Source organism: Elgaria multicarinata, chromosome 7 (genome assembly GCF_023053635.1).
Source record: "Elgaria multicarinata webbii isolate HBS135686 ecotype San Diego chromosome 7, rElgMul1.1.pri, whole genome shotgun sequence".
Lineage (NCBI taxonomy): Eukaryota > Metazoa > Chordata > Lepidosauria > Squamata > Anguidae > Elgaria > Elgaria multicarinata.
In genome coordinates, this window is record NC_086177.1 from 61,615,791 (window position 1) to 61,641,161 (window position 25,371).

The following is a 25,371-nucleotide window of genomic DNA, read 5'->3' on the forward strand; positions in this document are numbered from 1 at the left end:
AAATCCTCAATTTTATGTATTAAGGCTTGGATTCTTATACCCACTTTTCTAGGAGTAAACTCCATTGACCTCAATAGACTTATTTCTGAGCAGACATGTATACAATTGCACTTTAAGAAAAATAACTTTTGAAGCCTTGTTAGTCTGTACTTACCTTGTGTACACTTGAGTTTTGCTGAGAAATGTCACTTCTTGTATTTCATGGCTCTTTGGCCCCACTGTTTACAATTTTGTTTTCTATACTCATGTAGGTATGTCTATACCAAAGATAATATGTCATGCATTTGAAATGTTATTTGTTAACTTGGTTAGCTTCAATTTTTCTTCCTTCATATTATCTATGCTCAAGTGAAATTACCTGGTAGACAAGATAGTAATTTGGAGTCATACAGCTACAGGCAAGCCTTACAAATATAATTGCTAGCTTAATGCTTATTGTTGTTGTGATTCTTCAAGCACTTGCCCCAAGCCAGATCATATAATCAATGTGCAGATTCAACATATTGATCAGCACTACAAAATAGATAGAAATCAGATGCAAGAGTGGGAGGAAGGAAGTGCTAGGCAAGACAGGGGTTGGGTTAGGGATATAACTGGGCTGACAAGCTCATAAACAGAATGAGATTCATAAGCATGGATTTCACCTCCTGATTTCTGCAAGTGTTACTGAAACAGGTTCACACAAAACCCCTTTTGAAGTCTATCAAAATTGGGAGTCAGAATATGAAAAAGGATAGTGTTGGAGCCAGACTCAGTCATAGTTAGACAGTAGACCCATTGGGGGATGGCGGGGGGGAATGGGACTCAAGTGAGTCATGACCAACATAAGTCCCATTGATTTCAATGGGTCTGCTTCAGCTACAACAAAGTCTGGATCCAACTCATAGTTTTGATATCCTTGCGTCAATACTAGTTCATTGTTGAACTGGAAATCAGCGTTTTACAAGTTCTGATATGCTAATATTGAGATGGGGAACCTTTTTAGAGAAGTTGTCCAGGGCTGCATTCCAGTGCAGCACTGCTGGCAAAAGGACAACAGAGAGAAATTCCATTGATACCAATTTGTAGTAGGAAGCGTATCTACTCAGACATAAGCATGATCAGCAGATCTATTCACTAATAAGGAGGATAAACCTCTCCATGCTTATTCAAAAGTAAGCAGACCAAATCACTCAGCCGCTTTATGCAGTTGTATATTATTTATTTGTTTCCCAATTTAATATTATTTCCACAGTTCAGATTGAAAAATCTAAAGATTGTAATGTAGTGCAGTTACATACACATAGATCCCATTGATTTTAATTGGACCTAAGCATAAATATAACTATGTGTTCTGCTGTGGCCAAGGATTTGCAACCAAGCACACAAGTAAATGAGAATTTTTTAATATTATAATTTAACTTGCACACCAGTAACATTTAATCAGTTGTTTCCAGAATGCTTTAAAAAGAAAGAAATTAAGAAAGAAAGACTCAGTCAAATAATACTTTCCGTTACATAGAATTATTTGGCAGGTAATTTAGAAGCTTAAATTAAAAAATATATGAGCTTTTAAAAGTGTCTTTTGAAGATAGGCACAGATTGAAGAGAATAGTATTTTGTTAAAGATGTAAAAATAGGCAACTAAACAAAATTTAATCGGTGTTCACATAGGACAAATTTGTGACAAATTTCAGATCATCGATCATTTTTAAAGAACGAATATTAAAATCAGCTAAAGGCCAAGCTGTCTGGGCAATGGTGGGAGTTGAAGTTGAACAAATTTGAAGGACACCAGGTGGGGAAAGGCTGGCTTGGGGAAATAAAAAATGGAATTAAAATCCACTGAAAATATTGAATGAGCACAAACTACAATAATGTTTGTTCCTCCAATCCTATCAAAATGAATTAAATCTACACAAAAACATCCATTCATTTCAATGGAGCTGGCACAGGAGAATGTACCAGTGGATTGTACTCATGGGTTTCAGGATCAGTGTGTGGAAACACATCTATTCCTTTGCAAAGGCTTCAACTAATGTCCTAAAAGGGGGCTCTGGGTGATTTAAAAAATCAAGTTCTTCTTCATCTGACTGGCCAGTACAGGAGCTTAGAGAACCAACTGGTGATTCTTTTCCTTCATATTTAAATGAAAGTACATATTCTCCGGCATGTTTATGTTCTTCATCCTGTCCACACAGAAATACCATCTGCAGAGAAAGAAAAGGCACATTATGACATAAAAAGCATATTTTTAGATTTTATCCTTATTTATTTATTTAATCAGTATTTCATTTTTAATCAGAGTGTGCACTCTAATTGGTTCCCAGGTACAAAAGATATACATTCATACTTTTTTTTTTTAAAGGAAAATGTCTTACACAGGAAATAATCAAAAGCAAATGCAAAGAAATAATTATAAATATTTATAATTTATAATAATTATAAAATAATTTAAATTCTTCTTTTAAAGAAGAAGCATAAATATGTAGCTTGTGTATGATTTCTGAGAGATAGGAACCAGCTTTTTGTGTACAGAGTATAACTATACCTTTTTTTCTTTCAATCTCTTCCGTATTACCCAAGATATGTTGAGCTTCGGCATTAGGCTTTACATTCAAAGAGGATAGGTAATCTGGTGCCCTCCAGATGTTTGAGATAACTCCTACTCACCTCAGTCAGCATGGTGAGAGATTATGGGAGTTGTCGTCCAAAACATTTGGAGGGCACTGGAGTGCCTACTGCCAGGGCATTCTCTGCAGTTGCACCAAAGCTCCAGAATGTCCTCCTAAAGGGAGTTCTCCCTCCCTCATCAGATGGCCTTTAGACTACAACATCCTGCTTGATAGGTTTCATACTGCTGATCTAAGCTGATGATTGATGCTATTGTCTTGTTTTCTCCTGATTCACAGATTAGTTTTTTGTTGTTTAGTTTTATAATTTAATTTTTAACATTTTTTATTGTTTGTTGTTAGCTGCCTTGTACTATTTTTAGGAAAGGGTAGAAATCTTTTTAAATAAATAAATACACCACTGATGTGCAACACAAATACACACCCCAAACAGAAGCAATTCCAGTAAAATGACAGAACACACCCACCCTGCCCCCAAATTAGCCACCTTGAATGGAGCAGCACAACATTGGTTACTAATAAGCCCCAACAGTCTGAAATAACTAAAGGAATACAATAATATTCAAAACCAGAAGGTGAAATAACAGTAGCTAACTAAGTGAAATATATTACCCTGAAATGAATAGGCTTAACATTAATCCAAACGTGAGCTCTGGGAAATCTATGTCAGAACAGTTACTTAGATTTGGACTTACTTCAGTTAAGTGAGGATTGGTGAAGTTCTGCCATTCTGAACAGAAATCTCTGTAGGAATACCGTAGGGGCTGTTCAAAATCCAATAAAGATCCTGCCACATGATTTCCTCCCCCATTCATTAATTCTGCTGTGTGGTGTTCTTCATTTACCACTTCCAAACCTTCTTGCCTCCCAGTTTTTTCTCCAGTTGTACTCATGCTCATAGATGCATTCATTGTTTTGACGGGAAGATCCTGGGTGGGGCAAAAAGATAGGATTTTCTGAAAGGAACAATGCTTTTTAATCACCCATATCCTTCCTCAACTGTGGTGTCCTCCAGATGACTTGGACTTCAGCCCCAGGCAGCACGGGCAATGGTCAAGAACCCATCTGGAGGATCCTAGGTTGTCCAAGTCTGTCCTATTTGCTATTGAAAAGACTTGAACAGTCATAAAAAATGAGGCTTGAGTCCATTGTCAACTCAGCCCAAATTATACATACCATGATACACACCTATCCCATGTCATAAGAACATAAGAAGTGCCACGCTGGATCAGACCAAGGGCCCATCTAGTCCAGCACTCTGTTCACAGTGGCCAACCAGCAGTTGACCACTGACCAACAAAGCAGGCCATGGTGCAACAGCACCCTCCCACCCATGTTCCCCAGCAACTGGGGCACACAGGCTTTCTGCCTCAGATATTGGAGGTAGCACACAACCATCGGGGCTAGTAGCCATGGATAGCCTTCTCCTCCAGGAATTTAACCAAACCACTTTTAAAGCCATCCAAATTGGTGGCCATCGCTACATCTTGTGGTAGTGAATTCCATAATTAACTATGGACTGTGTGAAGAAGTATTTCCTTTTATTTGTCCTGAATCACCCACCAATCAGTTTCATGGGATGACCCCGGGTTCTACTATTTTGCGCCTTTTTGCTCAAAGCAGCAGCTTCCATCCATTTCCTTACCATATCCACTGTTTCCTTGCCAGCACACCATTCCATCTGGAACAGGATCCAGATATGTTTTACATACCAGAACACATATCAACCTATAGGTCCCATCTGCAACCATGTTACATTGCTGCAGCTAACTTTCCACTCCCAATTCCATCTTTAACAAATAAAATTAGCTCAGAGTGAACTCAAAACCCCAAAAGAGATCCCTTTTCTGGACCTATCCACACCCATCTTTTAGGGTGGATTGACACTTTAAGGTACTTGTTGCAAGTATAAACACCAAACTGCATGACCATTTAACAATCAAACTGAAAAGCAACCTTTTTAATGCTGTATTGGCATGTTTATGCGTTCATCAGTTTCACTGCCACTGATTTCCCCAACCTCCTCCACACACACACAATTTAAGGTCAATAATTTTAAGGACATGTATGCCTCTTTGTAATAAAATTGGGAATTTGTGTATTTCCTCTACTATACTAACGAGCTTGTGTCATTAATTTTTATTTCAGTGATGTATCATCATATAAACATAGGGCCTGTCTTTATGACAGTGCATTTGTGCCAATCCACCAACCCCCACATTTATGCTCCTTCATGTTATCTCCACGCAAAGGAGCATGCACGGGGTTTGCTGGTGAGGAGGCGGAACTGTCCCATGTACCTGTGCCTCTTCACGTCCCAGGGTGTGAGGGTTTTTTTAACCTTTCTTCTGCTTCTCCCCACACCGGAGAAGCACAGAGGTGGGCTACTGGCCATTCAGCTCACTGGCCCGCCCTCTCCCCCCTGTCCGGGCAGATGGAGACTAATCAGGATTCACCATCTGCTCAGACATGCCTCCGAAGAAGCTCTGCAGCAAGGTGACCAGACAGCAGATGCCGTCGTCACCTCGCTAGAAGAGAAAAATGTTGGTGTAAGTCCCTGACTTTTTTAATTCAGAGCTTCAGGGGAAAGCCTTGGGATGGCTCTGCAATGGCTGATGCATCATATAAATGACCTAGCACCACTGCAGAACCACCCTGGGGCTTTGCCCTTGTCAAGACAGCCCCATAGACTGCCTCCTGATTTGCTCATCAAACAACTCATGGTTAACAAAATCTGGGCTGTTCTTAAGTACGTGCAAGCGAGTATGCTGGATCCTGCCCCCTACTGCTTTCTGAAACAACCCCAGGACAAGGTGTTGTCATGATGTGCAAACCTGGCACTCTGGATTGTCTAGAGTTAAATAACCCAGAGTTTTAAATCATGGTTTGTTTGTTTACAAGCGGGAATGGGAGGGAGGCAGCACGCTCGCTCACTTGTGTGCAGCCACGCTGGTTCTTGGCATTATGTGCAAACTAGCTGTGTGTATTATAGAAATTCAGTTGTCCTCTTTTATACACTAAATCTGTGAGTCTGCTCATTTGTTAAGCAAAATAGACAGTTAGGCAGAAATACTACTTACCGTCAATTCTTCACCTGGTGCCTCAGTGTTTGATTTAATTAAGTTCTGGAAAGCTAAATTGTCACACACTTCTTGAGCCATGGGAACTTTGCTATGGAGCCAAAAGCCTAAAGGTATACCCAGGCCTACTGCAGGAGGGAAATACACAAAACCTGAAATTTGTATTTTATTTGTGATTTCAAGGCATGCATGAAGGAATTTGGATTTAATTACTGTGGTAAGTTGGCATACATTTTTTATAAGATTCTGAAGCAAATATATATCTCAGGAAAGGATGATGGAAATATACATTGTTTACAGTGGTGCAACCAGGGCCAAAGCTTGGGATGCAGGTCCAGGGCCCTGGGATATTAGGGGCTCTGAAATGACCCCCTTAATTTGCGCTGGTGGCTCCTCCTTCCTCTCCTTGCTCCTAGCCTCATGCCTGCAGGGTTGCCTGTCTGTCTGCAAAAGGAAATGACATGGCAGCTTGCCAGGGGAGCCTGCACTGCGGCATTCCATTTTAAAATAACTTTTTTGAGTAGCAGTGATCTGAACTAATCAGATGCTGCCTTTTGGGGACATGGCCAATGAAGGTACAGGACATAAAGACTGCCTCTTCATTGCTCCTGTACCCTCAACTAGCCATGTCTTCCAAAAGCACCATAATGCCTTTATACAAATCTATGGTGCGACCATACTTTGAATACTGTGTACATACCTTAGAATACTGTGTAAACACCACACCCTAGAAAAGATATTGTAGTGATGGGAAAAGGGAAGAAAAGAGCAACTAAAACGATCAAGGGGCTGAAGCATCTTCCCTATGAGGGAAGGATACAGCAGCTGGGATTGTTTAGCTTGGAAAAAAGGAGGCTAAGGGGAGACATGATAGAGGTGTACAAAATTATGCATGGTGTGGAGAATGTGGATCGGGAGACATTTTTCTCCCTTTCTCAAAATACTAGAATGCAGGGTCATCCCATGAAGCTGACTGGTGGGAGATTCAGGATAGATAAAAGGAAGTCCTTCTTCTCATAGTGCAAAGTTAAATGACAGATTTCACTACCACAAGATGGTTACCAATTTGGATGACTTTAAAAGGGGGTTAGATAAATTACTGGTGGAGAAGGCTATCAATAGCTACAAGTCCTGAGAACTATGTGCTACCTCCAGAAACAGAGGCAGTAAGCATGTATACACCAGCTGCTGGGGAACATGGGTACTGTTGCATCCATGTCCTGCATGTGGGTCCCTGGTTGACAGCTGGTTGGCCACTGTGTCAACACAGTGCTGGACTAGATGGACCCCTGGTCTGATCCAGCATGGCTCTTCTTATGTTCTTATGCACCATCTAATTGGTTCAGACACTGCTATCTCAAAATATAAGTTTTTAAAGTTCTTTCAAAAAAGTGTTCCGTGGGGCCTGCCCCAGCACTTTTTTTGCCAGCACGGAGCCAGCCACGTAGGTGGAGGAGGAGGAGCTGCAGTTGCCACCAGATACATTTTTTAAAAGTGGGAGGGAGGGATAACTGGTGGGGGGAGGTAAATAGGCCCAGGAAAGGAACTTACTCAGGGAGCCCTCAAACCTAGCTCTTCCCAATTGCTTAGATAGAATAAATTTGATGTAAAATGCTATGAGTGGCTAGAGTGACTATTTTGACTTCAGAGCTCCCCCCTCTTTCCTTGTGGATGAAATGAATAGCCCTGGATCAGAACCCTAGTTTTCCTAACAACAAATAAGGCTTTAATTGAACATCTGGACTGTACCACTTCTGATGGCAGTTTAAGGCTCATATGAGTGAATGCTCCTCAATACAGAAAAAAAAATACATGCTGCTTTGGAGACCTAGCTAACAATCACATCCTTTTTCTTTACTCAGAAGTAAGTAGAAGAGTGTTGAATAGTTAAATTTTGTTAAAAGGCAAATGGTTAAAGTCTCCTTTTAAAAAAAAACCCAAACACAAACACTATGGTCCCAATCTTCACCCCTGCACTTATTTTGAGAGCTTTTCTACATGAGGCTGTTAATTGGCTGTTAATCTGCTGTATCTGCTTTCACTTTTGTTGCAGAATGGAGATCTGAGCACTACACGAGGAGCGTTTCCTTTCTAGCTTTTCTGCTACTTAACTTCTAGGTGGCACTGTGGTACAGCAAAATAGTGCAAATACGGAAGTGAAAAAGTGTTTTCCTTTGCTTTCACAATTACATGCAGCATTTTCCCTGCTCAAAAAAAAAACTTGCCAAAAGTGCTAGTTCGACGCAGAAGCTAAATTGGAGGGTCATGACATTGTCTAAAGATGCTACAAACAATTGTGAATAGGGAATGATGAGCACACAATAAATGCTTCATGTAGAAAAGGCTTGAGTAAAGGAAAATATAGCTGCCATAAGTAATGTGTACTTTGACCCTTAATGGCTCATTCTGCATAGCTATAAAAGACACATATACTTACATAGCAGTAACAGTGATCCCAGTACAGTTGCAAGAATGCCCCAGGGACCAAAATCACTATTAGACATCTCTTCATATGGTCTCTGATCTTCAGGGATATCTAAAGGAATAGGATCCATAGGGATGTCTGCGCTGGGTTCAAAACAATCACTTGGAACTACACAATTACAATACTGAACTGTAATTTCACTTGTTCCACTGTGACCCACGTTATCAGATATCTTAACATGAATTTCATAAGAGCCATAGTCTATATCTTCCACTAGTGAAAGCAATGCTGATTCATCTGTAAAACAAACCATTCAAATCCAGTGATGAACATTTTTACACGATTGCTATGTATGCTTATTTTTGTTGGAATGAGATATTAAAAGCCACCTACATACCTTCAGATGGTGTTATCCTCCACATTAAGTCCATCGGCTTCTCTATTTCAAAATGGAAAGGTATTGTGTAGGGAGGCAGATCAGCATCAAAGGCCGTAATACAAATTGGTTTTTTGTCCATACACATGACATACTTTTGTCTAGTAACCACTGGGTAATTGTCATTCTCATCCATCAGTTTTATCACAATTTCCCCAGTACCTGTTTTACCACCTGGGAAATTAAAATGCCTCATAGTTTAATACTGTAAATATGCACACTTTTCAAAAAAACCAGACTGGCTTGATCTTATTCATGCACCTATGTACTAATGATAATTTTGCAGTGAAAATTCTCTCCCTCCCATAGATTAAGGGCAACCTTTAGAGTTCTGCTGTAACCAAACTAAGAAATGGACTCAATAAGAAAAGTTGGAGGTTGTTTTAGGAATTTGAGGTAGCTTTCAGCTATCATCATCATTTATTATATGGTCACAGACCCAATGAGAAACAGTGGCAGACATCATTAAGACAGTAAAAACACAATCATTAAATCGTTATGGTGAAGGCAGAGAAATTCTTAATACATGTTTAAAATATCATAACATAGTTAAAACACCTGAGACAAAGAGAGAGAGAGAGAGAGAAAAGGAAAACAACAACTTGAGATAGAAGTTGCAATTATGTTGGGGAAATTGTCTTACGAGTCCTTTGTACAGAGAAAAGGAACCTAGTCACTGCCTCTGTTGTTGGTTTGAGCTATCAAATAAATAACATATTAACTCATAAGGATGGATTGATAGGAAAAACAACTGACCTAAATTATTTCTATTCAACGCTGTATTATTATACAACAGGGAAGAAAGAAGAAGCATGCTCTTAGAGAGCTCATTTGAATTATCAGTGAGATTTCAAAAATGTTCTGAGAAAATTTAGATATGAATATTAAAAATATTCCAAAATGTATTAGGGTTGCAAGCATGGTTCTGCTCCCATTTCTGTTTGTTTATTATTGACATTTATATACTGCCTTATCTGCTAAAAAGCCATAGTGTTATACAACAATTTAAACAATTAAACCTTTAAAAAGTGCATTAAAACAGTAAAAAATATATATTAAAACTACACATTTTGAAAGGCCAAACTGAAAAGATCAGTCTTTACACCCATTCTAAAGTCAAAGAGAGAGGGGCAATCATAATTCTTGACGGAGTGCATTCCATAATTTGGCGGCAACACATGAGAAGGCCCTTTCACGTGAGCCCAGTAAACAGGTCTCTGCAAGTAATCATGGCCTCAAAAGGTCCTCTCCTACAGATCTTAATACTCAGTCATGTTCATAACAAGACAGGTGATCCCTTTAGGCTAACTGAACAATTGGCCCAATTCTATGAGCCCTTGCATTTCTGCATGGACAACTAATTATTACTCTTGACAGGGTAAAGATGGAATCAGTATAGATGTCGGGAGGGGACATAATCTCTTCAGGTATTCTGTGGTTTTTCTGACCTTCAGATGCTGTGGAGGACAATGCAAACCTGTTCTAGACCAGTGTGGTAGGAAGGGGAAGACGAGAAGTTTCCAGTAACAGAATTGGCCTCAGCAGCAGAAATCACTGCAAATTATTTATGCTGCCTTGAGTTCCTTGGAGAAGATATAAATGGTAACGAACAAATAAAATGTGTCATTTTTATGCAATGTTGCGTAAGCAGAGGTACACTCATGCAATGAAATTTTCCCTTCCTCTCTCCACTGCACCGTCCCATGCTCCCCCACCTCAAATCTTTCCCTAGAGAGTACCTCAACCTTCTGGAGCAGCGTTTGGGGGAACATGGCTAATTTTAGAAAATGTAGACTTAGTTGATACAGAAGAAGCAAGAAAAAATGAAATAAAGAATAACAAGACTGTTTTTCAACATGAGATGGGTTTCCAGCTACGAGGCCTAGAAAAAACTGTAGCCTGAAGGGAGACACCTAGAGTTGTAACCAAAGATGTCCAGTGGAAGAGACACCTCTGCAGATTAAATTTCTTTTCCCCACCCCAAATCTGCCTCAGAGGGTTTGTGAGGAGGATCCTCTGCAGCAGATTTTGTGGGTTATGCAAAGGAAAGGAAGGGAAGGGAAAATCCCATTGTGTGAGTGGTAGTCTGTTCGGTAACATTGGATTTGGCCCCTAGTAAACTAACTGGCTTATAAAGAAAAATGTTCAGTAATAACAATTCCAAATTCATGTTGTGAAATCATTCTAACGGGACTGGAGCACTGGTTTGAGAGGAAGATACAACAAAATACTGTCAACAATTTGAGCCTGCATGCTGCATTGACAGCAATTTTTCTCAGTGTTTGGTACTCACTTTGATCAGTTGCACAGATTGTTACATTGCACCGAGCGTGTTTCATGTTTGGTACATCTCTGTCTAAAATTTTAGTGGTTCTCAGCTGTCCCATGTGATCAATAGTGATCCAACTGCATGGGTCATTTATTATTCTGTAACTGTTAAGAACAAACATATTAGGAACACAGAAACATAGGAAGCTGCCTTATACTGAGTCAGACCATTGGTGCATCTTAGCCCAGTAATATCAACACTGACTGGCAGCAGCTCCCCAGAATTTTAGAGGAAGGCTATGTACAGTTTCCCGATTTTATCTACGATCTATAAACCAAATTAATCCAAAAATTAAACTTGTACCTTAGGCCTCCACTATTTCCAGTTTCTGGGTCCCTTGCTTGGTAACTACCAACCACTGTTCCGCCTGGCAAACATTCCTTTATGTTTAAAATATATTCAGAAGGCTCAAATACTGGTCCCTCATCCTGATCCCTAATTCTGATCACAACAGTGATCATACTTGTTAGAAGGGGTCTTGAATAAGGTGCATAAGGTGCTTCATTATTTACAACAATTTCTAATCTTCTCTCCTTGGTATTTTCATAATCCAGTCCCTGGAAATAAATGAATTTCTATTAAAATCAACACATGATTTACTAGTACTGCTTTGCTATAATAATTTTCAAATAATGACAGCATTTATTGTTAGGTATTTTTAAATTTTACTCAATATCTCCGCTTCATTCCCCTCTTCTGACTTCTTTTTTCTTCTGTCGATTCACATAAATCCTAGAGAAATTCCCTTTAGAGAAGCATTTCAAAGAAGTCAACCCTTAGAAATATAAAGCTTCAAGAACAACCACATAGAGCTTCAAATCTGGCAAGCAGAATTGGCTTCAACATTAACAAATTTCTTTGCCCTTTGCAATATAGATGAGTTTTCCTACCTATGATTACCTTTAAAGCAGCTAAACACCCAACATTTGTCTCCTGATCAACGGTAATAGAAAAACTATTATCTTCATTTCCTTTTATAATAGTGAATGTAGCCAACCATGAAGTTGTTCCGGGTTCATCATCATCTATCACAGGGATGCACAATATTTCTCCTTTTATTGTATTTTCAGATAAGTGCACTTCATACTGAAATAAACAAGGTTTTCAAATATTAGTTTATGAACACTTTAGACATTTCTAGAAAAAAGAAGCAAGGGCAAATTTCCCAATGCTAAAATAACAACGTTTAAGAGTGTAATCCTATATATGTTTAGACAGGAAAAAAAAGTCCTACATCTCCCAGCATTTCCCATCCAGCATCCCCTCCCCACATTTAGCATTTTATGGGTCAGAACCAAACTGAGTCATGCTAATAGCATCATCCCACGTACCTGTTTCCCTCGAATTATCCCCTACAGCGCTAAGCTGTCGTTGTTGTTAGCTAAATCACAACCTGGGGGGCAGCGCTCCTAAGATCCTTTGTATACCAGGAAATGGGTTTAAGGGGGGGAAATGTAAAAAATCATAAAAAATCAACGGATGACCCAAGCTTAAAGCTCTCCTTAATATCTATTACTGTGCCAATTTTGATGTCTTTATCTTTAAAACTTATGCAGATTTAAGCATTTGTTTAATTTTTCTTTTAAACATATCAAATCCTGCTCCTGCGCCTCCAGTGGCCGTTCGGAAAATAACAAATGATTTGCTCCAAAACTAGTAGCAAAATAGATAAATTCTTTTGCCTTTATAGCACAATTAAAGCAGGATGCATGGGAGTACTTCACAGTCAAAGCAGATTATAAAGTGGAAAACTTCAGAGTACTTCACAATAAAAGCAGATTATAAGCTAGAAAACTATATAGTATAACGCTGGTGTGATAAAGCTCTTAGACTAGACACAATTAAATCAATGGAACAGGTTAGTGATGACTATCTGAAGTCCCATTAATCTCCATGGGTTTTCTCTAAGCATTACCTGTGGGCTATCTATATGTGGGGAAAGCCCCACAGTGGCTGTGGATCTGCGCCGCATCAGTTAGATAATGCAGGTGCAGCTTCGCAGCCACCACAGGGTTTCCCTGCAATGCTCTGAATGAATGCTTGGAGGCGGATGAGGAAAAACAAACTGAAGCTGAATCCAGACAAGACAGAGGTGCTTACTGTCAAGGGCCCTAACCTGGGTTTGGAGGTGTGTCAGCTACTTCTGGATGCAGTTACACTCCCCCTGAAAGACTGTGTTCGCAGCTTGGGGGTGCTTCTGGATCCTTCGCTCTAACTGACAGCCCAGATAGATGTGACGGCCAGGAGTGCCTACTATCAGCTTCAGCTGATACAACAGCTGCACCCTTTCCTAGTTAGAAGACCTAAAGACAGTAGTGCATCTGCTGGTAACTTTGAGGCTCAACTTCTGCAATGCACTGTACACAGGGCTACCTTTGTACCTAGTTTGGAAACTTAAACTAGTTCAAAGTATGGCAGCCAGGTTGGTCGCCAGCACACCTAGGGGTGACCATATCACACCATTAAAATCACTCCACTGGCTGCCAATTAGTTTCTGGGTGAAGTACAAAGTGTTCATTTTTACCTTTAAAGCCCTACATGGTTTGGGTCCAGGTTACCTGTGGGATCGTCTTCTCCCATACAATCTGCCCCACATGCTCAAGTCCCCTGAGAAGAATTTACTTCAGTCAGTCAAAACTAGGCTGGCAACTGTTACCTAGAGAACTTTCTCTGAGCCTGCTCTAACGGCATTAACACCATAGAAACCTGAGACCATTCAGGAGGTAACCAAGTTTTTAAAAGCTCTGATGTATTTTAATGAAGAGGAACTTACCACAGTTTGTACTAATTGTGGAGCATTGTCATTTACATCACAAATCTCAATAACCACTTCTGCTATGGAGCACAAACCAAATTCCTGGCCTCCCATGTCTCTTGCTTCCATTGTTAGTTTATACTCTGATATTGTCTGAAGGACATTAAAAGAAATACAGACACATAATTTTTCTATTCTGATTAAAAATACTGTGATTTGGTTGGTGTGGCAGAAACCATTTTGAAAAAATGGCTTGGCATTGTTTGCACTTTCAGAATAGCATTGGGGTTGGATACATGCCTTCAACTATCTATTTGCAACAACAGGAACGTCTCCTTGTTTAAAAAGGAAAAAAAAATGGCTTGGCATCTTGGTCCTAAACACCAGCATGTTTTCTTTCTTCGGTGTCACCATGACATTGGGGATGTTATTTATCCATTAATTTTATTTATTACATTTACATCCCTCCTTTCCTACATGGAGCTCAAGGTGACATATGTGGTTCTCACTCCACCACCATTTTATCTTCAAAAACATTTGTGAGTTAAGTTAGACTGGGAGACAATGGTACACAAGGCAGAGTATGGGTTGAATACGGGTTATTGTTGAATCATGGGTTGTTGAATATCCCTTCTGCTTAATATCCAGCAGCATGTTTCTCTTATATCAGTTCACACAGTTTTGGCATGCCAATAAATGTTAGATGCACAGAAAAATTACCTCTCTGTCCAGTTCTGATGATGCCACAGTAATAGAACCTGTATCGGGATGTACAACAAATGCCTGAGAATTCTGATAACTCTGACGATTGTGGGACACAAATTTATATTTCACTTTAGTATGCAACGTGTGTGGCTCATCTTCGTCTATTGCAATCACTTGTCCAACTAGTGTCCCTGCATGTACAAGGAATCAACTTTAAATTTCCAACTTTCTTTCATTAGATAGTATTCAAAACATTAAATCCAGGCATACATATCAGAATTAACTAAAAGAAAAACATACATAAAACTATTTATAGGAAATATATAGAGAACTGTAACATTTGATCGATGAAATATATAGCAGATATATATTCTCACTGAAAACAGATTTCTTTTGATTTTATAGTAAATTTCGTTATAAATCAGGAATCCCTTATTACAAGTTGGCAAGTGTGTGTGTGTGTGTGTGTGTGTGTGTGTGTGTGTGTGTGTTCGTGTTCTCTTTGCATTAAGAACATAAAATACAGGAAATGTAGGATTTTAGAACTTGAGAGTTAAGCAATGTTCAGTTCGTTATATTTTTTTTGTGGGGAAGGGGTAGAAAAAACCTAAATTTATCAAATGTCAAAACACCCCAAGGATGAGTTAAACCAGTAACAATTACATCCTATATGGATGCCAATCCCAATAGCATTCTTTCTGAGCATTTGTATGCTTGCACATGCGCAAGAGAACATTTTACTGTGCCACAAAAACTGCATCTCCCCTCTGTATCCCCATCTACAAGCAACCTTTTAAACTGCTGGGAGAGTTTTAAAAGACACAGGCTAGAGAGTAGGAGGGGAAAGGTTGTAGTTTAGGAGTAACAGGAAAAGCTCCAGATATTCACAGATCCCTGGATCAGCTGGAGTTTTCTGAATGATAATATTACAATCAGAGAAAGAATGTGTATGTGTGCACACCTGTGTGAACATCTGTACATTTGGAGATTTTTTTGAACTCAGATATAAGTTCAGAATTAAAACCTTTACAAATAATATGTATACATCTATTTGATATATGATCAAACTATACAACCCCAACCCCCTTTTCAGTATATTTTAATTAAAAGGGTTTTGAACATGCATTCCTCACTTCCAAAATATACATAGATTTCTATGGAAATGATCAATACGATCACTTTCAATTAGCACTTTACAAATGCTTATCCAAACACATTTTGCTTTTAAATCAACATTACCAATTCTACTATTTTCAAGGATGTGAAAAGTATAAACATCACGGTCAAATATGGGAGCATTATCATTATCATCCTCTATTTTGATCTTATGCACAAGTGGTATCTCTGGTATATAGCCATCTAACGTTGCTGCATAGCAAATCAGCTGTTTAAGAGAGAGTGAAAGAAATACTGTTATTTACTAGTTGCTCTGGAGGGGCAGAAGTTTTTTTTGATAAATCAGGTGACAGTTATTTCAATCCAGATTTCCATACAAAGTTTTATTGTGGTGAGCAGTCTGCCTGTGTGTGTGCCTGGTCAGCCATCTTGATAGCCTCTCAATATCATGTTCTCCATGTCTGTGTGCCTGGTCACCTTCTCCTGAACTCTTCCACTGCTATGAATGGAAAAGGTGTTATCAGAAAACCTGTCTGCAATTTTTCATCTGGGAAAAAGCATCCTAAAAATGACTCCTCAGGCGGACTGGCTTATGCAGGCCCAACTGCCTTTGTGCCCTCAGCAGCCACTAAATCAATCCCCTCCCACTATCAAATTGAATAAACAGGAGCCTCTGGCTGGCAATCGGTGCTATGTATCTCATGCGTGTGATTCAAAATATTGTCAAGCAACCAAATCACTCTCACCCTATATACTGGCCTTTTCCAACCAGGTGATCTCCAGATGTGTTGGACTGCAACTGTCATCATATCCCACCAGAATTGCCAATGGCCAAGCCAGCTGGGGACAATGGAAGCCCAACTCATCTGGTGGGCACCAGTTTGCGGAAGGCTTTTTATTTGCTAAACAATTGAAAGCCAATGTAAACATAGCCTACACATGGTAGCCACTAAAGTGATATTTTACATGGCAGGCATAATGTTTGAAAACTTCCCATGCGTTGGTCCCAGACATGCAGTTATCTATCAAATAAATATGTAATTAGTTGCAACATTTGTTCGTTTGCTGCATCTTTTCATTCACTTTTAATTTCTTGCCTAAGAGGACTCACAGTCTACTTTTAACAAGCCAAACATTAGCTTTTTAAAGAGATGTGTTGCTTTTAACTCTTCTGATCCTTACATTGAAGAGGAACAAATATTGGCAATAGACATGATCGGTGGCATGACCATACGTCTGTTGCTGAGATGTGTATGCAGAGTAATACAAATAAAATCTCACTAAGGGTGCAATCCTACACATGTTTAGACAGAAAGAAGTCCTATTGTTCCCAGCATGCCCCAGCTAGCATGGAAGGGTCAAGGGATGCTGGGAGTCGTAGGACTTTTTTTTGTCTAAATATGCACAGGTTTGCACCATAAACTATTTAATGGCCATTGTTTATTATCAATCAATAAAAACAAGTTTGAAACCCATACCTGAAATTCTGGGTACACTTCCCGATCTATTGGGCTGGTAACAAAGAGATTTCCTGTTTCATTCTCAATGTAAAAGTAATTTAATGGGGGTTTGTCAGCACCATGGCCACTTATGGAATATCTAATGTTGTATTTTAGAGCCATGTCAGAAGTCAACTGTGAAAATACAAACAAACTTGAAGCAGAAACCATTGTTAACAGACACCTCAAAATTCCTTCCTTCTTGCCTACTGATTCAGAATCCCTTAGGAATCTCAGGATGCACAACAAAGGATGCCTTTGCGTTACATGGTTCTAAAACGCTTCTCTGTGTTAGTGGTTCCATACAAGGTCTGTCATTCTTGTAACCGGCTGTGGATAATCCTGATGAGGTGGAGCAGACCCCTGCCAGTGCTACATATTCCAGGTGGCCACAGGCACTGCAGTAGAAACTCCATGTCAGTAGGCTAATCCACATGGTAAAATCATTGAGCTCATTTTGGAGGTCATCTAGTTCAACTCCCTGCTCAGGATGCAACTACACCAACCCATGCAGATGACCATACAGGTTCTGCTTAAATACCTCTACCAAAGGAGAGCCCACTACCAGTGGAGGCTGGTGACTCTGATGTCAGTGGGGAGATGAATCCATTCTGGGTTCTGAGTGGTGCTTTATAGCTTGGATATTTTCTTTAGAGTTCTGATTGAAACCCAGAGCAGATTCACTGCCCCCTGACATTTGAGCCACCAGCCTCCGTTGCCCGCCATCTCTTAAAGCATTTTTTCCACTCTGCTCTTACCATTAGGATGTTTAGTGAGATTTTTACAAATACTACAGCCTTGTATGGAGCTGCCACCAAACACAAGTACTTTTTGCTTAAGTGACTTTCGGGTGGAAGCTGGGACATTTAATGTACTTTTATTTCTGCTGTTAAGTTACTTTGTTGTAATTACAAACTTGTTCATAGGATGTGAGCAGAGGAAAAATGGAATCCCTGATCCTGAACTGTTGCAGTAACAGATGGTATCCAATATTAACTCTACCTAAAGCAGATCCATTTAAATGCATGGGAATTGAGTTATAGTAACATTGGATACAACTGGATTTATGCATCTGCAACACTGGTTTAACACAGAGAATCTCAGCAATACAAAAGGAAATTACAAGGTGGGGCAGTAACTTACACATGAAAATGAAGACTTCCAGGATCATGATCAAGTTTCCCTCCTAGCTACTTGAAAGAATTGAGAAGGTGCACTATGTTTTTATGTGTTTTATGTTTTTAAACTTTGTGTATTTGTTTTAACGTTTACTGTTTTTAACTTTGGTAAACCACCCAGAGAGCTTTGTCTATGGGACGGTATATAAATGCAATAAATAAATATATAAATAAATAAATATGTATCTGTGAGTATAGGAGTGTAGAGTGCTACACTGAAGGCTGCTTTTGACATTGCAATTTTCACGGATGGGACTGCTCCTGCTAGTAACTTATAAAAAATGTTAAAACTGCTCAAAGCTTCTTGACTGCTGTCCTAGCTCATCCCTAAAAACATTTAGGGTGGAATCCTAAATAGGATTCCACCCTTGGTGATTGTAAGCCCCCGAACTCGGAGGCTTACAATCACCCTATGCAAGGCGGAAGGAGCAGTGGAGGCAATCTTCACCTGTTGAATTTGCATTGGAAAAGGCCCTAATGAATTTTCCATTATAATAGTTGGGACAGGAACCCATCTTCGTTTAGTTCGTCTTAGAGCAGTGTCTCGTACATGTCTTGCCTTAGTTCTTTGGGTCTAGAAGACAGAAAGAGATAGTTCAAACAAATAACAACAGAAATCATATAGTGTGTGTGTGTGTATGTGTATGTTGTTATATGCATTCCCCTATTTTTCAATCTCTCTGTGACTCAAGTAGTTACTCTCCAGCAGTCTTAAAACATGGCTGGCCAAAGACCTCTTTCTGCCTGAGTTAAGATCAAGTCCCCACCTAGTCCATTTATAAAAGCAGACTGAACTACCAGTTGAATCTTACTGAAATACTGAGGATGAAGGCAGCAGGCTAGCTTAGGAAGCATAGGGCTGGCTGAATCACACACAGCTCTCTCCTCCACCACTTTGCCGCTGCCTCCCAGCATCTGCTGCCTAAGGCAGCTACCTCACTCAGCCTAATGGTAGGGCCAACCCTTTCTTCTAGCATAATTGTATTGTGTGCAACTGAGGGATTTTTCTGTCATGTGAAACAATTCTAATACTGTCCTCCTTGCACTATGCCCATTAAATTCTGTTTTTTCCCTCCAAACTGGATTGAGTTTGTTAAAGTGCAATCCTATGCGTGTTTAGATAGAAAACAGCCCTGCAACTCCCAGCATTGCCTGGCCAAACATGCATTGATTTGCACCCTTAGAAACATTAATGCTCTTGGTCAAAGTTGTACTTGATATAGCAACTTTGACGGGACTATTTAGCAGTAATTTGGGGAAGTTGCTAACACTACATATTCAACTTCTGATCTTATGCATAACCCATATGGACTGTCATATAAAGTAAAATAGCAATGATTAGAAATGGGGAACTAACCTGAAGAGCAAAAATATCAAAATGAAATATAAGGATGTAAATATGTATATACCTTTTCTGGATATGTTAGCAAACTAACATATATCTTCTTTTGTTCATGAATGTCTTTAAAGAATATGGTAATGTTGTTTTCATGAGAAGACAAGGAAATATCATTTGTTGTATACAATGAACCATCTTCTAGAATTGTAAAGTTTGGATTGCTTGAGCTAATAATTCCAGAATGCTTAAAACACCGTTTCATGTTTACTGTAAGAAAAGGTAAATTTGAATTTCAAAAACTAGATGAAGTAGGAGAAACAACATATACAAAGGCAAAATCCTGAAGTAAATAAGGTGTTTCAACCTAAAATAAGTGCATAACAGCAGGATAGCTCCTTTAAAGTTCTGACTATTTCTGACTGAAACCTGGAATGGATTCACTGCCCCACTGACATGGGCACCACCAACCTTCACTGCCTAACAGGACAATCCTAATCCCCTCTGACAGCCATCCGACAGGTGGGAATGAGTCGGGATGGAGCAAGAGTGTGTCTCTGCCAGCTGAAGAAAGTTCTGCCAGCAGGGAAGGCACATTCACCTCAACATCTCCCAATATGTCCAAAGAAAACTATGTAGGTGTAAATCTACTACTAGTGGAGTTCCTTCTGATGGTAGGTCCCACAGAATTCTGGGTGCAGAGGACATGTTCCAAGGGTGCATCCAGGCATGGGGGATGTTCTAGGGGGAGAGGATTCACTGTTCAGGCAATTCACCAATTTGATTTCTGTTATTGCATGTTGTTATTCTGTTATTGCATGGTCTATCAAGCTGTTCTCTTTGTAATGACGGTTAGTCAAATACAATAAAATGATCTAATCTGATCTGAAAAGACTTGTAGAGCTACCTGTGGCATTACACCCCACAAGTCAATTCCAAATGTATGTCTGCAGTTTGTAAGTTTGTGGTTTTTAGAATGTTGGCCTGAGTGGGTGGGGTTAGAACGTCTTGGGAGGGGGGAGGAGTGATATATAAGGGAATGACTGAGGGGATGGAGAGATCTTTTCAGGGAGACTTGTTAGGTACTCTTAGAGTCTGTAGTGCTCTCTGTGTTTATGGTACTTAAGTTCTGGGAAATTTGAGAGTCAATGTAGTGAGTGGTGTCTTTAGAGTATGGTGTGCACGTAGTGGATGTATATTAATCAATACTGAGAATAAAGAAAGTTCAAGAGTGATTGTGTGAGAAAAAGGAACGCGCATATGTGACAGGATTGTATGAAAGGTTTCAAAAAGGTTTTTAAATGTTGTTATTTGAAACAAAGCTTATGAACTTTTAAAAATAAATTTTGATTGTTTTGTTTTTAAACTACCACAAAAAGCCCACGTGTCTGTTTGGCATTTATCATCTTAAGTTTACACATTTAACACCCACTCTGACAATCATTCACCTAAGCAGATATAACTCACAGTGCATTATTATATATATTAAAATCCTTCTCCAATTTAAACCCCTTTCTCCACATAGTTTGGAGGAAGGTGGTTCTTATCCCTTGCCTCAGGCATATCAAGCAGTGGTGCTTGGCTTGAGCAGGGAGTAGCCTCGGCCGGGTCTGTTGTTCAGAGCCTGTGTCGTGGCACTACCCCCTGAACTCCTCCCCTGGCCAGCATTAGCTGGATGGGTGTAAGAAGTAGTTTGTGGGGGAGGTCCCATCACTTCACTCCCCCCGCCAGCCCACTTAGGATTGCTCTGTAAATCAAAGTTACAGCAGACAGGCAGAAGAGCCACACCCTCTCTAGATACCTTTGATTTAGTTGTTGATGTCACCGGTGGCCTGCAGCTAAGAGTATAAGATAACTTTGGTGACCTCAGAATTCAAATTCCAGTTTCTGCAAGGAACCCTGGTTAATTTTTAATTTAACATAAATATTACCTAGATCACATTTGAAGTGTTTTGTTAGAAACATACAGATATCACCTGCTGATTATTGTATATACTAAAATTGTGTAACAACCACGTAAGTGTAAAAGCAAAGGCATTCTTGTACTTTCTCACCTCTGCCAACAAACATCCCCGCATCTAGTTTATGAGGGACATGAAACGTCACTTTCTTGCAAGCTTCACAAAGGAAATTGAACGCCTAAGAGGAAAAGTTCAAAAGCTTAAAAGTGTTCACTTTTCTTTTTAATATGAAAGAACAACCTTCTTCTAGTACAAACCTCATCTTGTAATTTAATTTATAAAAATATTTAGCAATATTTAGCAATACGTGACTCACAAAAGACATGCATTTCTGTATCAGGAAATATAAAATTCAGTATGTTAGAACAAAATATTAATTCTGGTAGAAGAGAATCAGGGCAGTCCTAAATAACTGGAATTACTTAGCATTAGGTGGAGGTGGCCCTGTGCCACCAGACAAGATTAGTTCCATAGGTAGGGAGCTCTATCTTCCCCACCCCCAGAACCTCCAGTCCACTCGCTGGTGCTCCTGCGAGTGGTAGCTGGTAGAAACCCCTGAAATGGGCTGTTTGTTTGTTTGTTTATTTATTGCATTTCTATACCGCTCAATAGCCAGAGCTCTCTGGGCAGTTCACAAAAATTAAAACCATTCAAAGTATAAAACCATAATATAAAATACAATACAAAAGCTCAACCAGATAAAAACAGCAGCAATGCAAAATTACAAATTTAAAACACCAAGTTAAAATTTATTTATAGACTGTTAAAATGCTGGGAGAATAAAAAGGTCTTCACCTGGCGTCTAAAGGCATATAATGTAGGTGCCCAGCAAACCTCCTTAGAGAGCTCATTCCACAGCCAGGGTGCCACAGCAGAGAAGGCCCTCCTCCTGGTAACCACCTGCCTCACTTCCTTTGGCAGGGGCTCACGGAGAAGGACCCCTGAGGATGACCTTAGGGTCCAGGCAGGTACATATGGGAGGAGGCGTTCCTTCAGATAGCCTGGCCCCAAGCCGTTTAGGGCTTTAAATGTTAATACCAGCACTTTGAATCAGGCCCGGACCTGGACTGTCAGCCAATGAAGCTGGAAAAGGACTGGTGTGATGTGGTCTCATTGGCCAGTCCCTGTTTGTAAGCGTGCTGCCCTGTTTTGTACCAGTAGAAGTTTACAGACCGTTTTCAAAGGCAGCCCCATGTATAACGCATTGCAGTAATCCAAACGAGAGGTTATCAGAGCATGGATAACTGTAGCTAGGCTATCTCTGTCCAGATAAGGGCGCAGCTGGTATATCAGCCTAAGCTGATAAAAGGTGCTCTTTGCCACTGAGTTCACCTGTGCCTCAAGTGACAGTTCTGGATCCAAGAGCACCCCCAGACTACGGACCTGTAGGTATACCGGCAGGCCTTGAGATCAGGAGGAGAATCCATCACTCTGCTCCTCTCTGACCTCACTTTGGATTGGTTTATATTATTAAGCATATCATCACAAACATAAAAAGCATAATGGACTAGACAAAAGGTTACAATCCAAGTGATGCAGTTTCCTACTGTAAAGGAACATGTTCCTAAAGCTATCTCTATATTTAAACTATTAAACGTCCTGCTCTATTTTAAATACCTTAAGAGTAAATACATTTTGAAAATGGCATTGAACTACATTTGGTGAAATGGAGCACTGAAGCTTAATCATGTTAGTGATGAATTGTTGCAGGGGAGGGAGGTTAAGGGACCTAGGGTAACCATATGAAATTATGCCCTCTTTTGTATCTGGTCACGCTAGTCATTGTTCTGATGAAGAGGGAATTTCACCAGGTGCTGCATGCATAAAAATGACACCTGCTGAGATTCCCTTTTCTATACAACTGTTAAAGATATAGAAGCCCTGTCCTCCTGGTCATCCTACTCAAGGTTTTCAACTGATTTGACTTTTGCAACAGAATGTCACAATTACCTTTGCTTTTAGGCCCAGTTAAACAGCAATCTGGGTCAGCCCAACCCAGCAAGCCTGAACCAAAACTCAAAATCGACCCTTCTTTCTTGTATTTCTTTATTATGATTTGCTAATTATGCAGAAATATTTTTATGTGTGAACACATTAAAACTAACAATGTCTCCCCACTTCCTTTCTGAACAGGTTTCATCCTATGTGAACTATATCATAGTCCTCGCTCATTATTTGAACTAATCTAGTTGAGCGAATGGGAAGGTTTGCATCCAGTTTGGCAAACAATTCATTCCTGGTTTGTTTGCTGTGATGTCCAAACCTGGGACTTTGGGTTGTTGAGGGAGAAACAACCAAGAATTTGAACCCAACAACAAACCATGGTTTCAAACTCTGAGTTGTTTGTCCCTCAAAAGAGGTCCAGGTTCAGGCATTACACCAAACAACCCAGGAACAGGTTGTAGCCACAACAAGCCATTCCTGTGTGAACCGAGCCTCCATCTTCAGAATGACAGCTATGACATACATGCTATGGAACTACAAAAGAAAATGTCTCTAGTACAATCCTAATACGTGTATTCTTTTTAACTGTTATAAACCACTTCAAATAATCATTTACTAATAATAAATTCCCACAGAAGTTTGAAACAGATGCAGGGAAATTTAACAAAACCAGAGATTATTCCTTCTTGCAAATTTTGACTTTGCTAAAAAGAATCAAGTATCAGTAAATTTAAACGTAATTCTGATTGTAATATTTTAGTGCAAATACAAAGAATTATCCTGATGCTATATGTCATTGATGCACTAATATTTCCCTTTTCATATATTCTAAGAGGGCCAAGAACAAAGAAATAAATATATAGAACATTTACAATGCAATCCTATACATGACTAAGCGGAAGTTATTTCCACTGAATTCAGTGCGGCTCACTCAATTGAAGTGGGTTTTGGATTGAAGCCCTGAACATTGTGTATGGGCTTTAGTTTCCAAATGTCTCCAAAGTTTGTTGAAAGAGTTCCCTGATTCCAGAATATTAAAACTTCTTAAATCATCATGGATGTACCTGATTTTAGAGCACCATGATTCCACAGAACTGCACCAAACAGTTCCATGCTATCTCCCATGTTTGAAACTTTGATCTATGCAGTAAGAACATTAAATTAACCATTTAATCAGACCCTAATTAACAATAAAGTGTCCTACACTGGTTTAAATTTTCAATGCTGCTTAGATTTATAATTTATGTATTTAACTACATCTGCATTTAACTACATTTATTTAACTACATTTGTTAATTAGCAAAGGATTACTGAAAACAGTACAAGCACTTTCAATATTGGGAGAAACTCTCAAGTTTCATATTCATCATTGCCTGGTGTCAGATGTATGGAAGATCCTCTGTTCTAAGAAAAGACAATATATTTTAAAAATATGTCAGCTTCATAAAGTACAGCAGGTGCTGCGTATTCTTAGCATACCCCAAGGCCAACACATATCAGAGAAACCTCTGAAATATCTTCATACTGTCTTTGAACATAAATAATTACAGCAATGTTATTTGGGTCTTTAATTTCACAATGATTTGTTTTCTGGAAACTTTCTATTTGCTGTACAACCAATTCCACATTATTTTCTACTCACCGGTAGGCTGAAGAGAAGCTGTAGCCAGATAGTTCTGTGCAAAATGCTGCTTCTATACCTTACTGCAGCTGTTAGAACCATTTCGAACACTTTGGAATTTGGAGGGTTTGGGGACTTACTGGTTCATCGACCTTTTGGGCCCAGTGATGGTTCCCAGGAGAGTAAGGATGAAAGGAAAAAAATGATGCCCAGACCAGCAAAGCAGCAGCAACAAGTATATGATGCAAAAAGTGAATGCAACTTTCTTCCTTCTCTCTCTCTCTCTCTCTGTGTGTCTCTCCCTTTTTGCTAACTCAAGCATTGACTGCCTAGGCTAAAGGGCCGAGTCATTAATTCAGGTATCCTGCTAAATT

The 25,371-nt window shown here is 39.5% G+C and overlaps 1 protein-coding gene across 1 annotated transcript; it reads right to left on the minus strand.

Moving 5' to 3' along the window:
• Nucleotides 1-1,830: 1,830 nt before the first annotated feature.
• LOC134401582 (desmocollin-2-like) lies at nt 1,831-25,099 on the minus strand. The gene is made up of 16 exons (XM_063130675.1): nt 25,019-25,099; nt 21,526-21,610; nt 19,545-19,741; nt 18,584-18,709; nt 16,937-17,092; nt 15,582-15,726; nt 14,358-14,533; nt 13,656-13,790; nt 11,783-11,968; nt 11,186-11,439; nt 10,847-10,986; nt 8,515-8,727; nt 8,130-8,414; nt 5,693-5,820; nt 3,308-3,541; nt 1,831-2,189 (listed from the first exon to the last, which is right to left on the minus strand). The coding sequence occupies exons 1-16, from the start codon at nt 25,097-25,099 to the stop codon at nt 1,992-1,994; spliced, it is 2,739 nt and encodes a 912-aa protein (XP_062986745.1). The 3' UTR covers nt 1,831-1,991.
• Between the last annotated feature and the right edge of the window lie 272 nt (nt 25,100-25,371).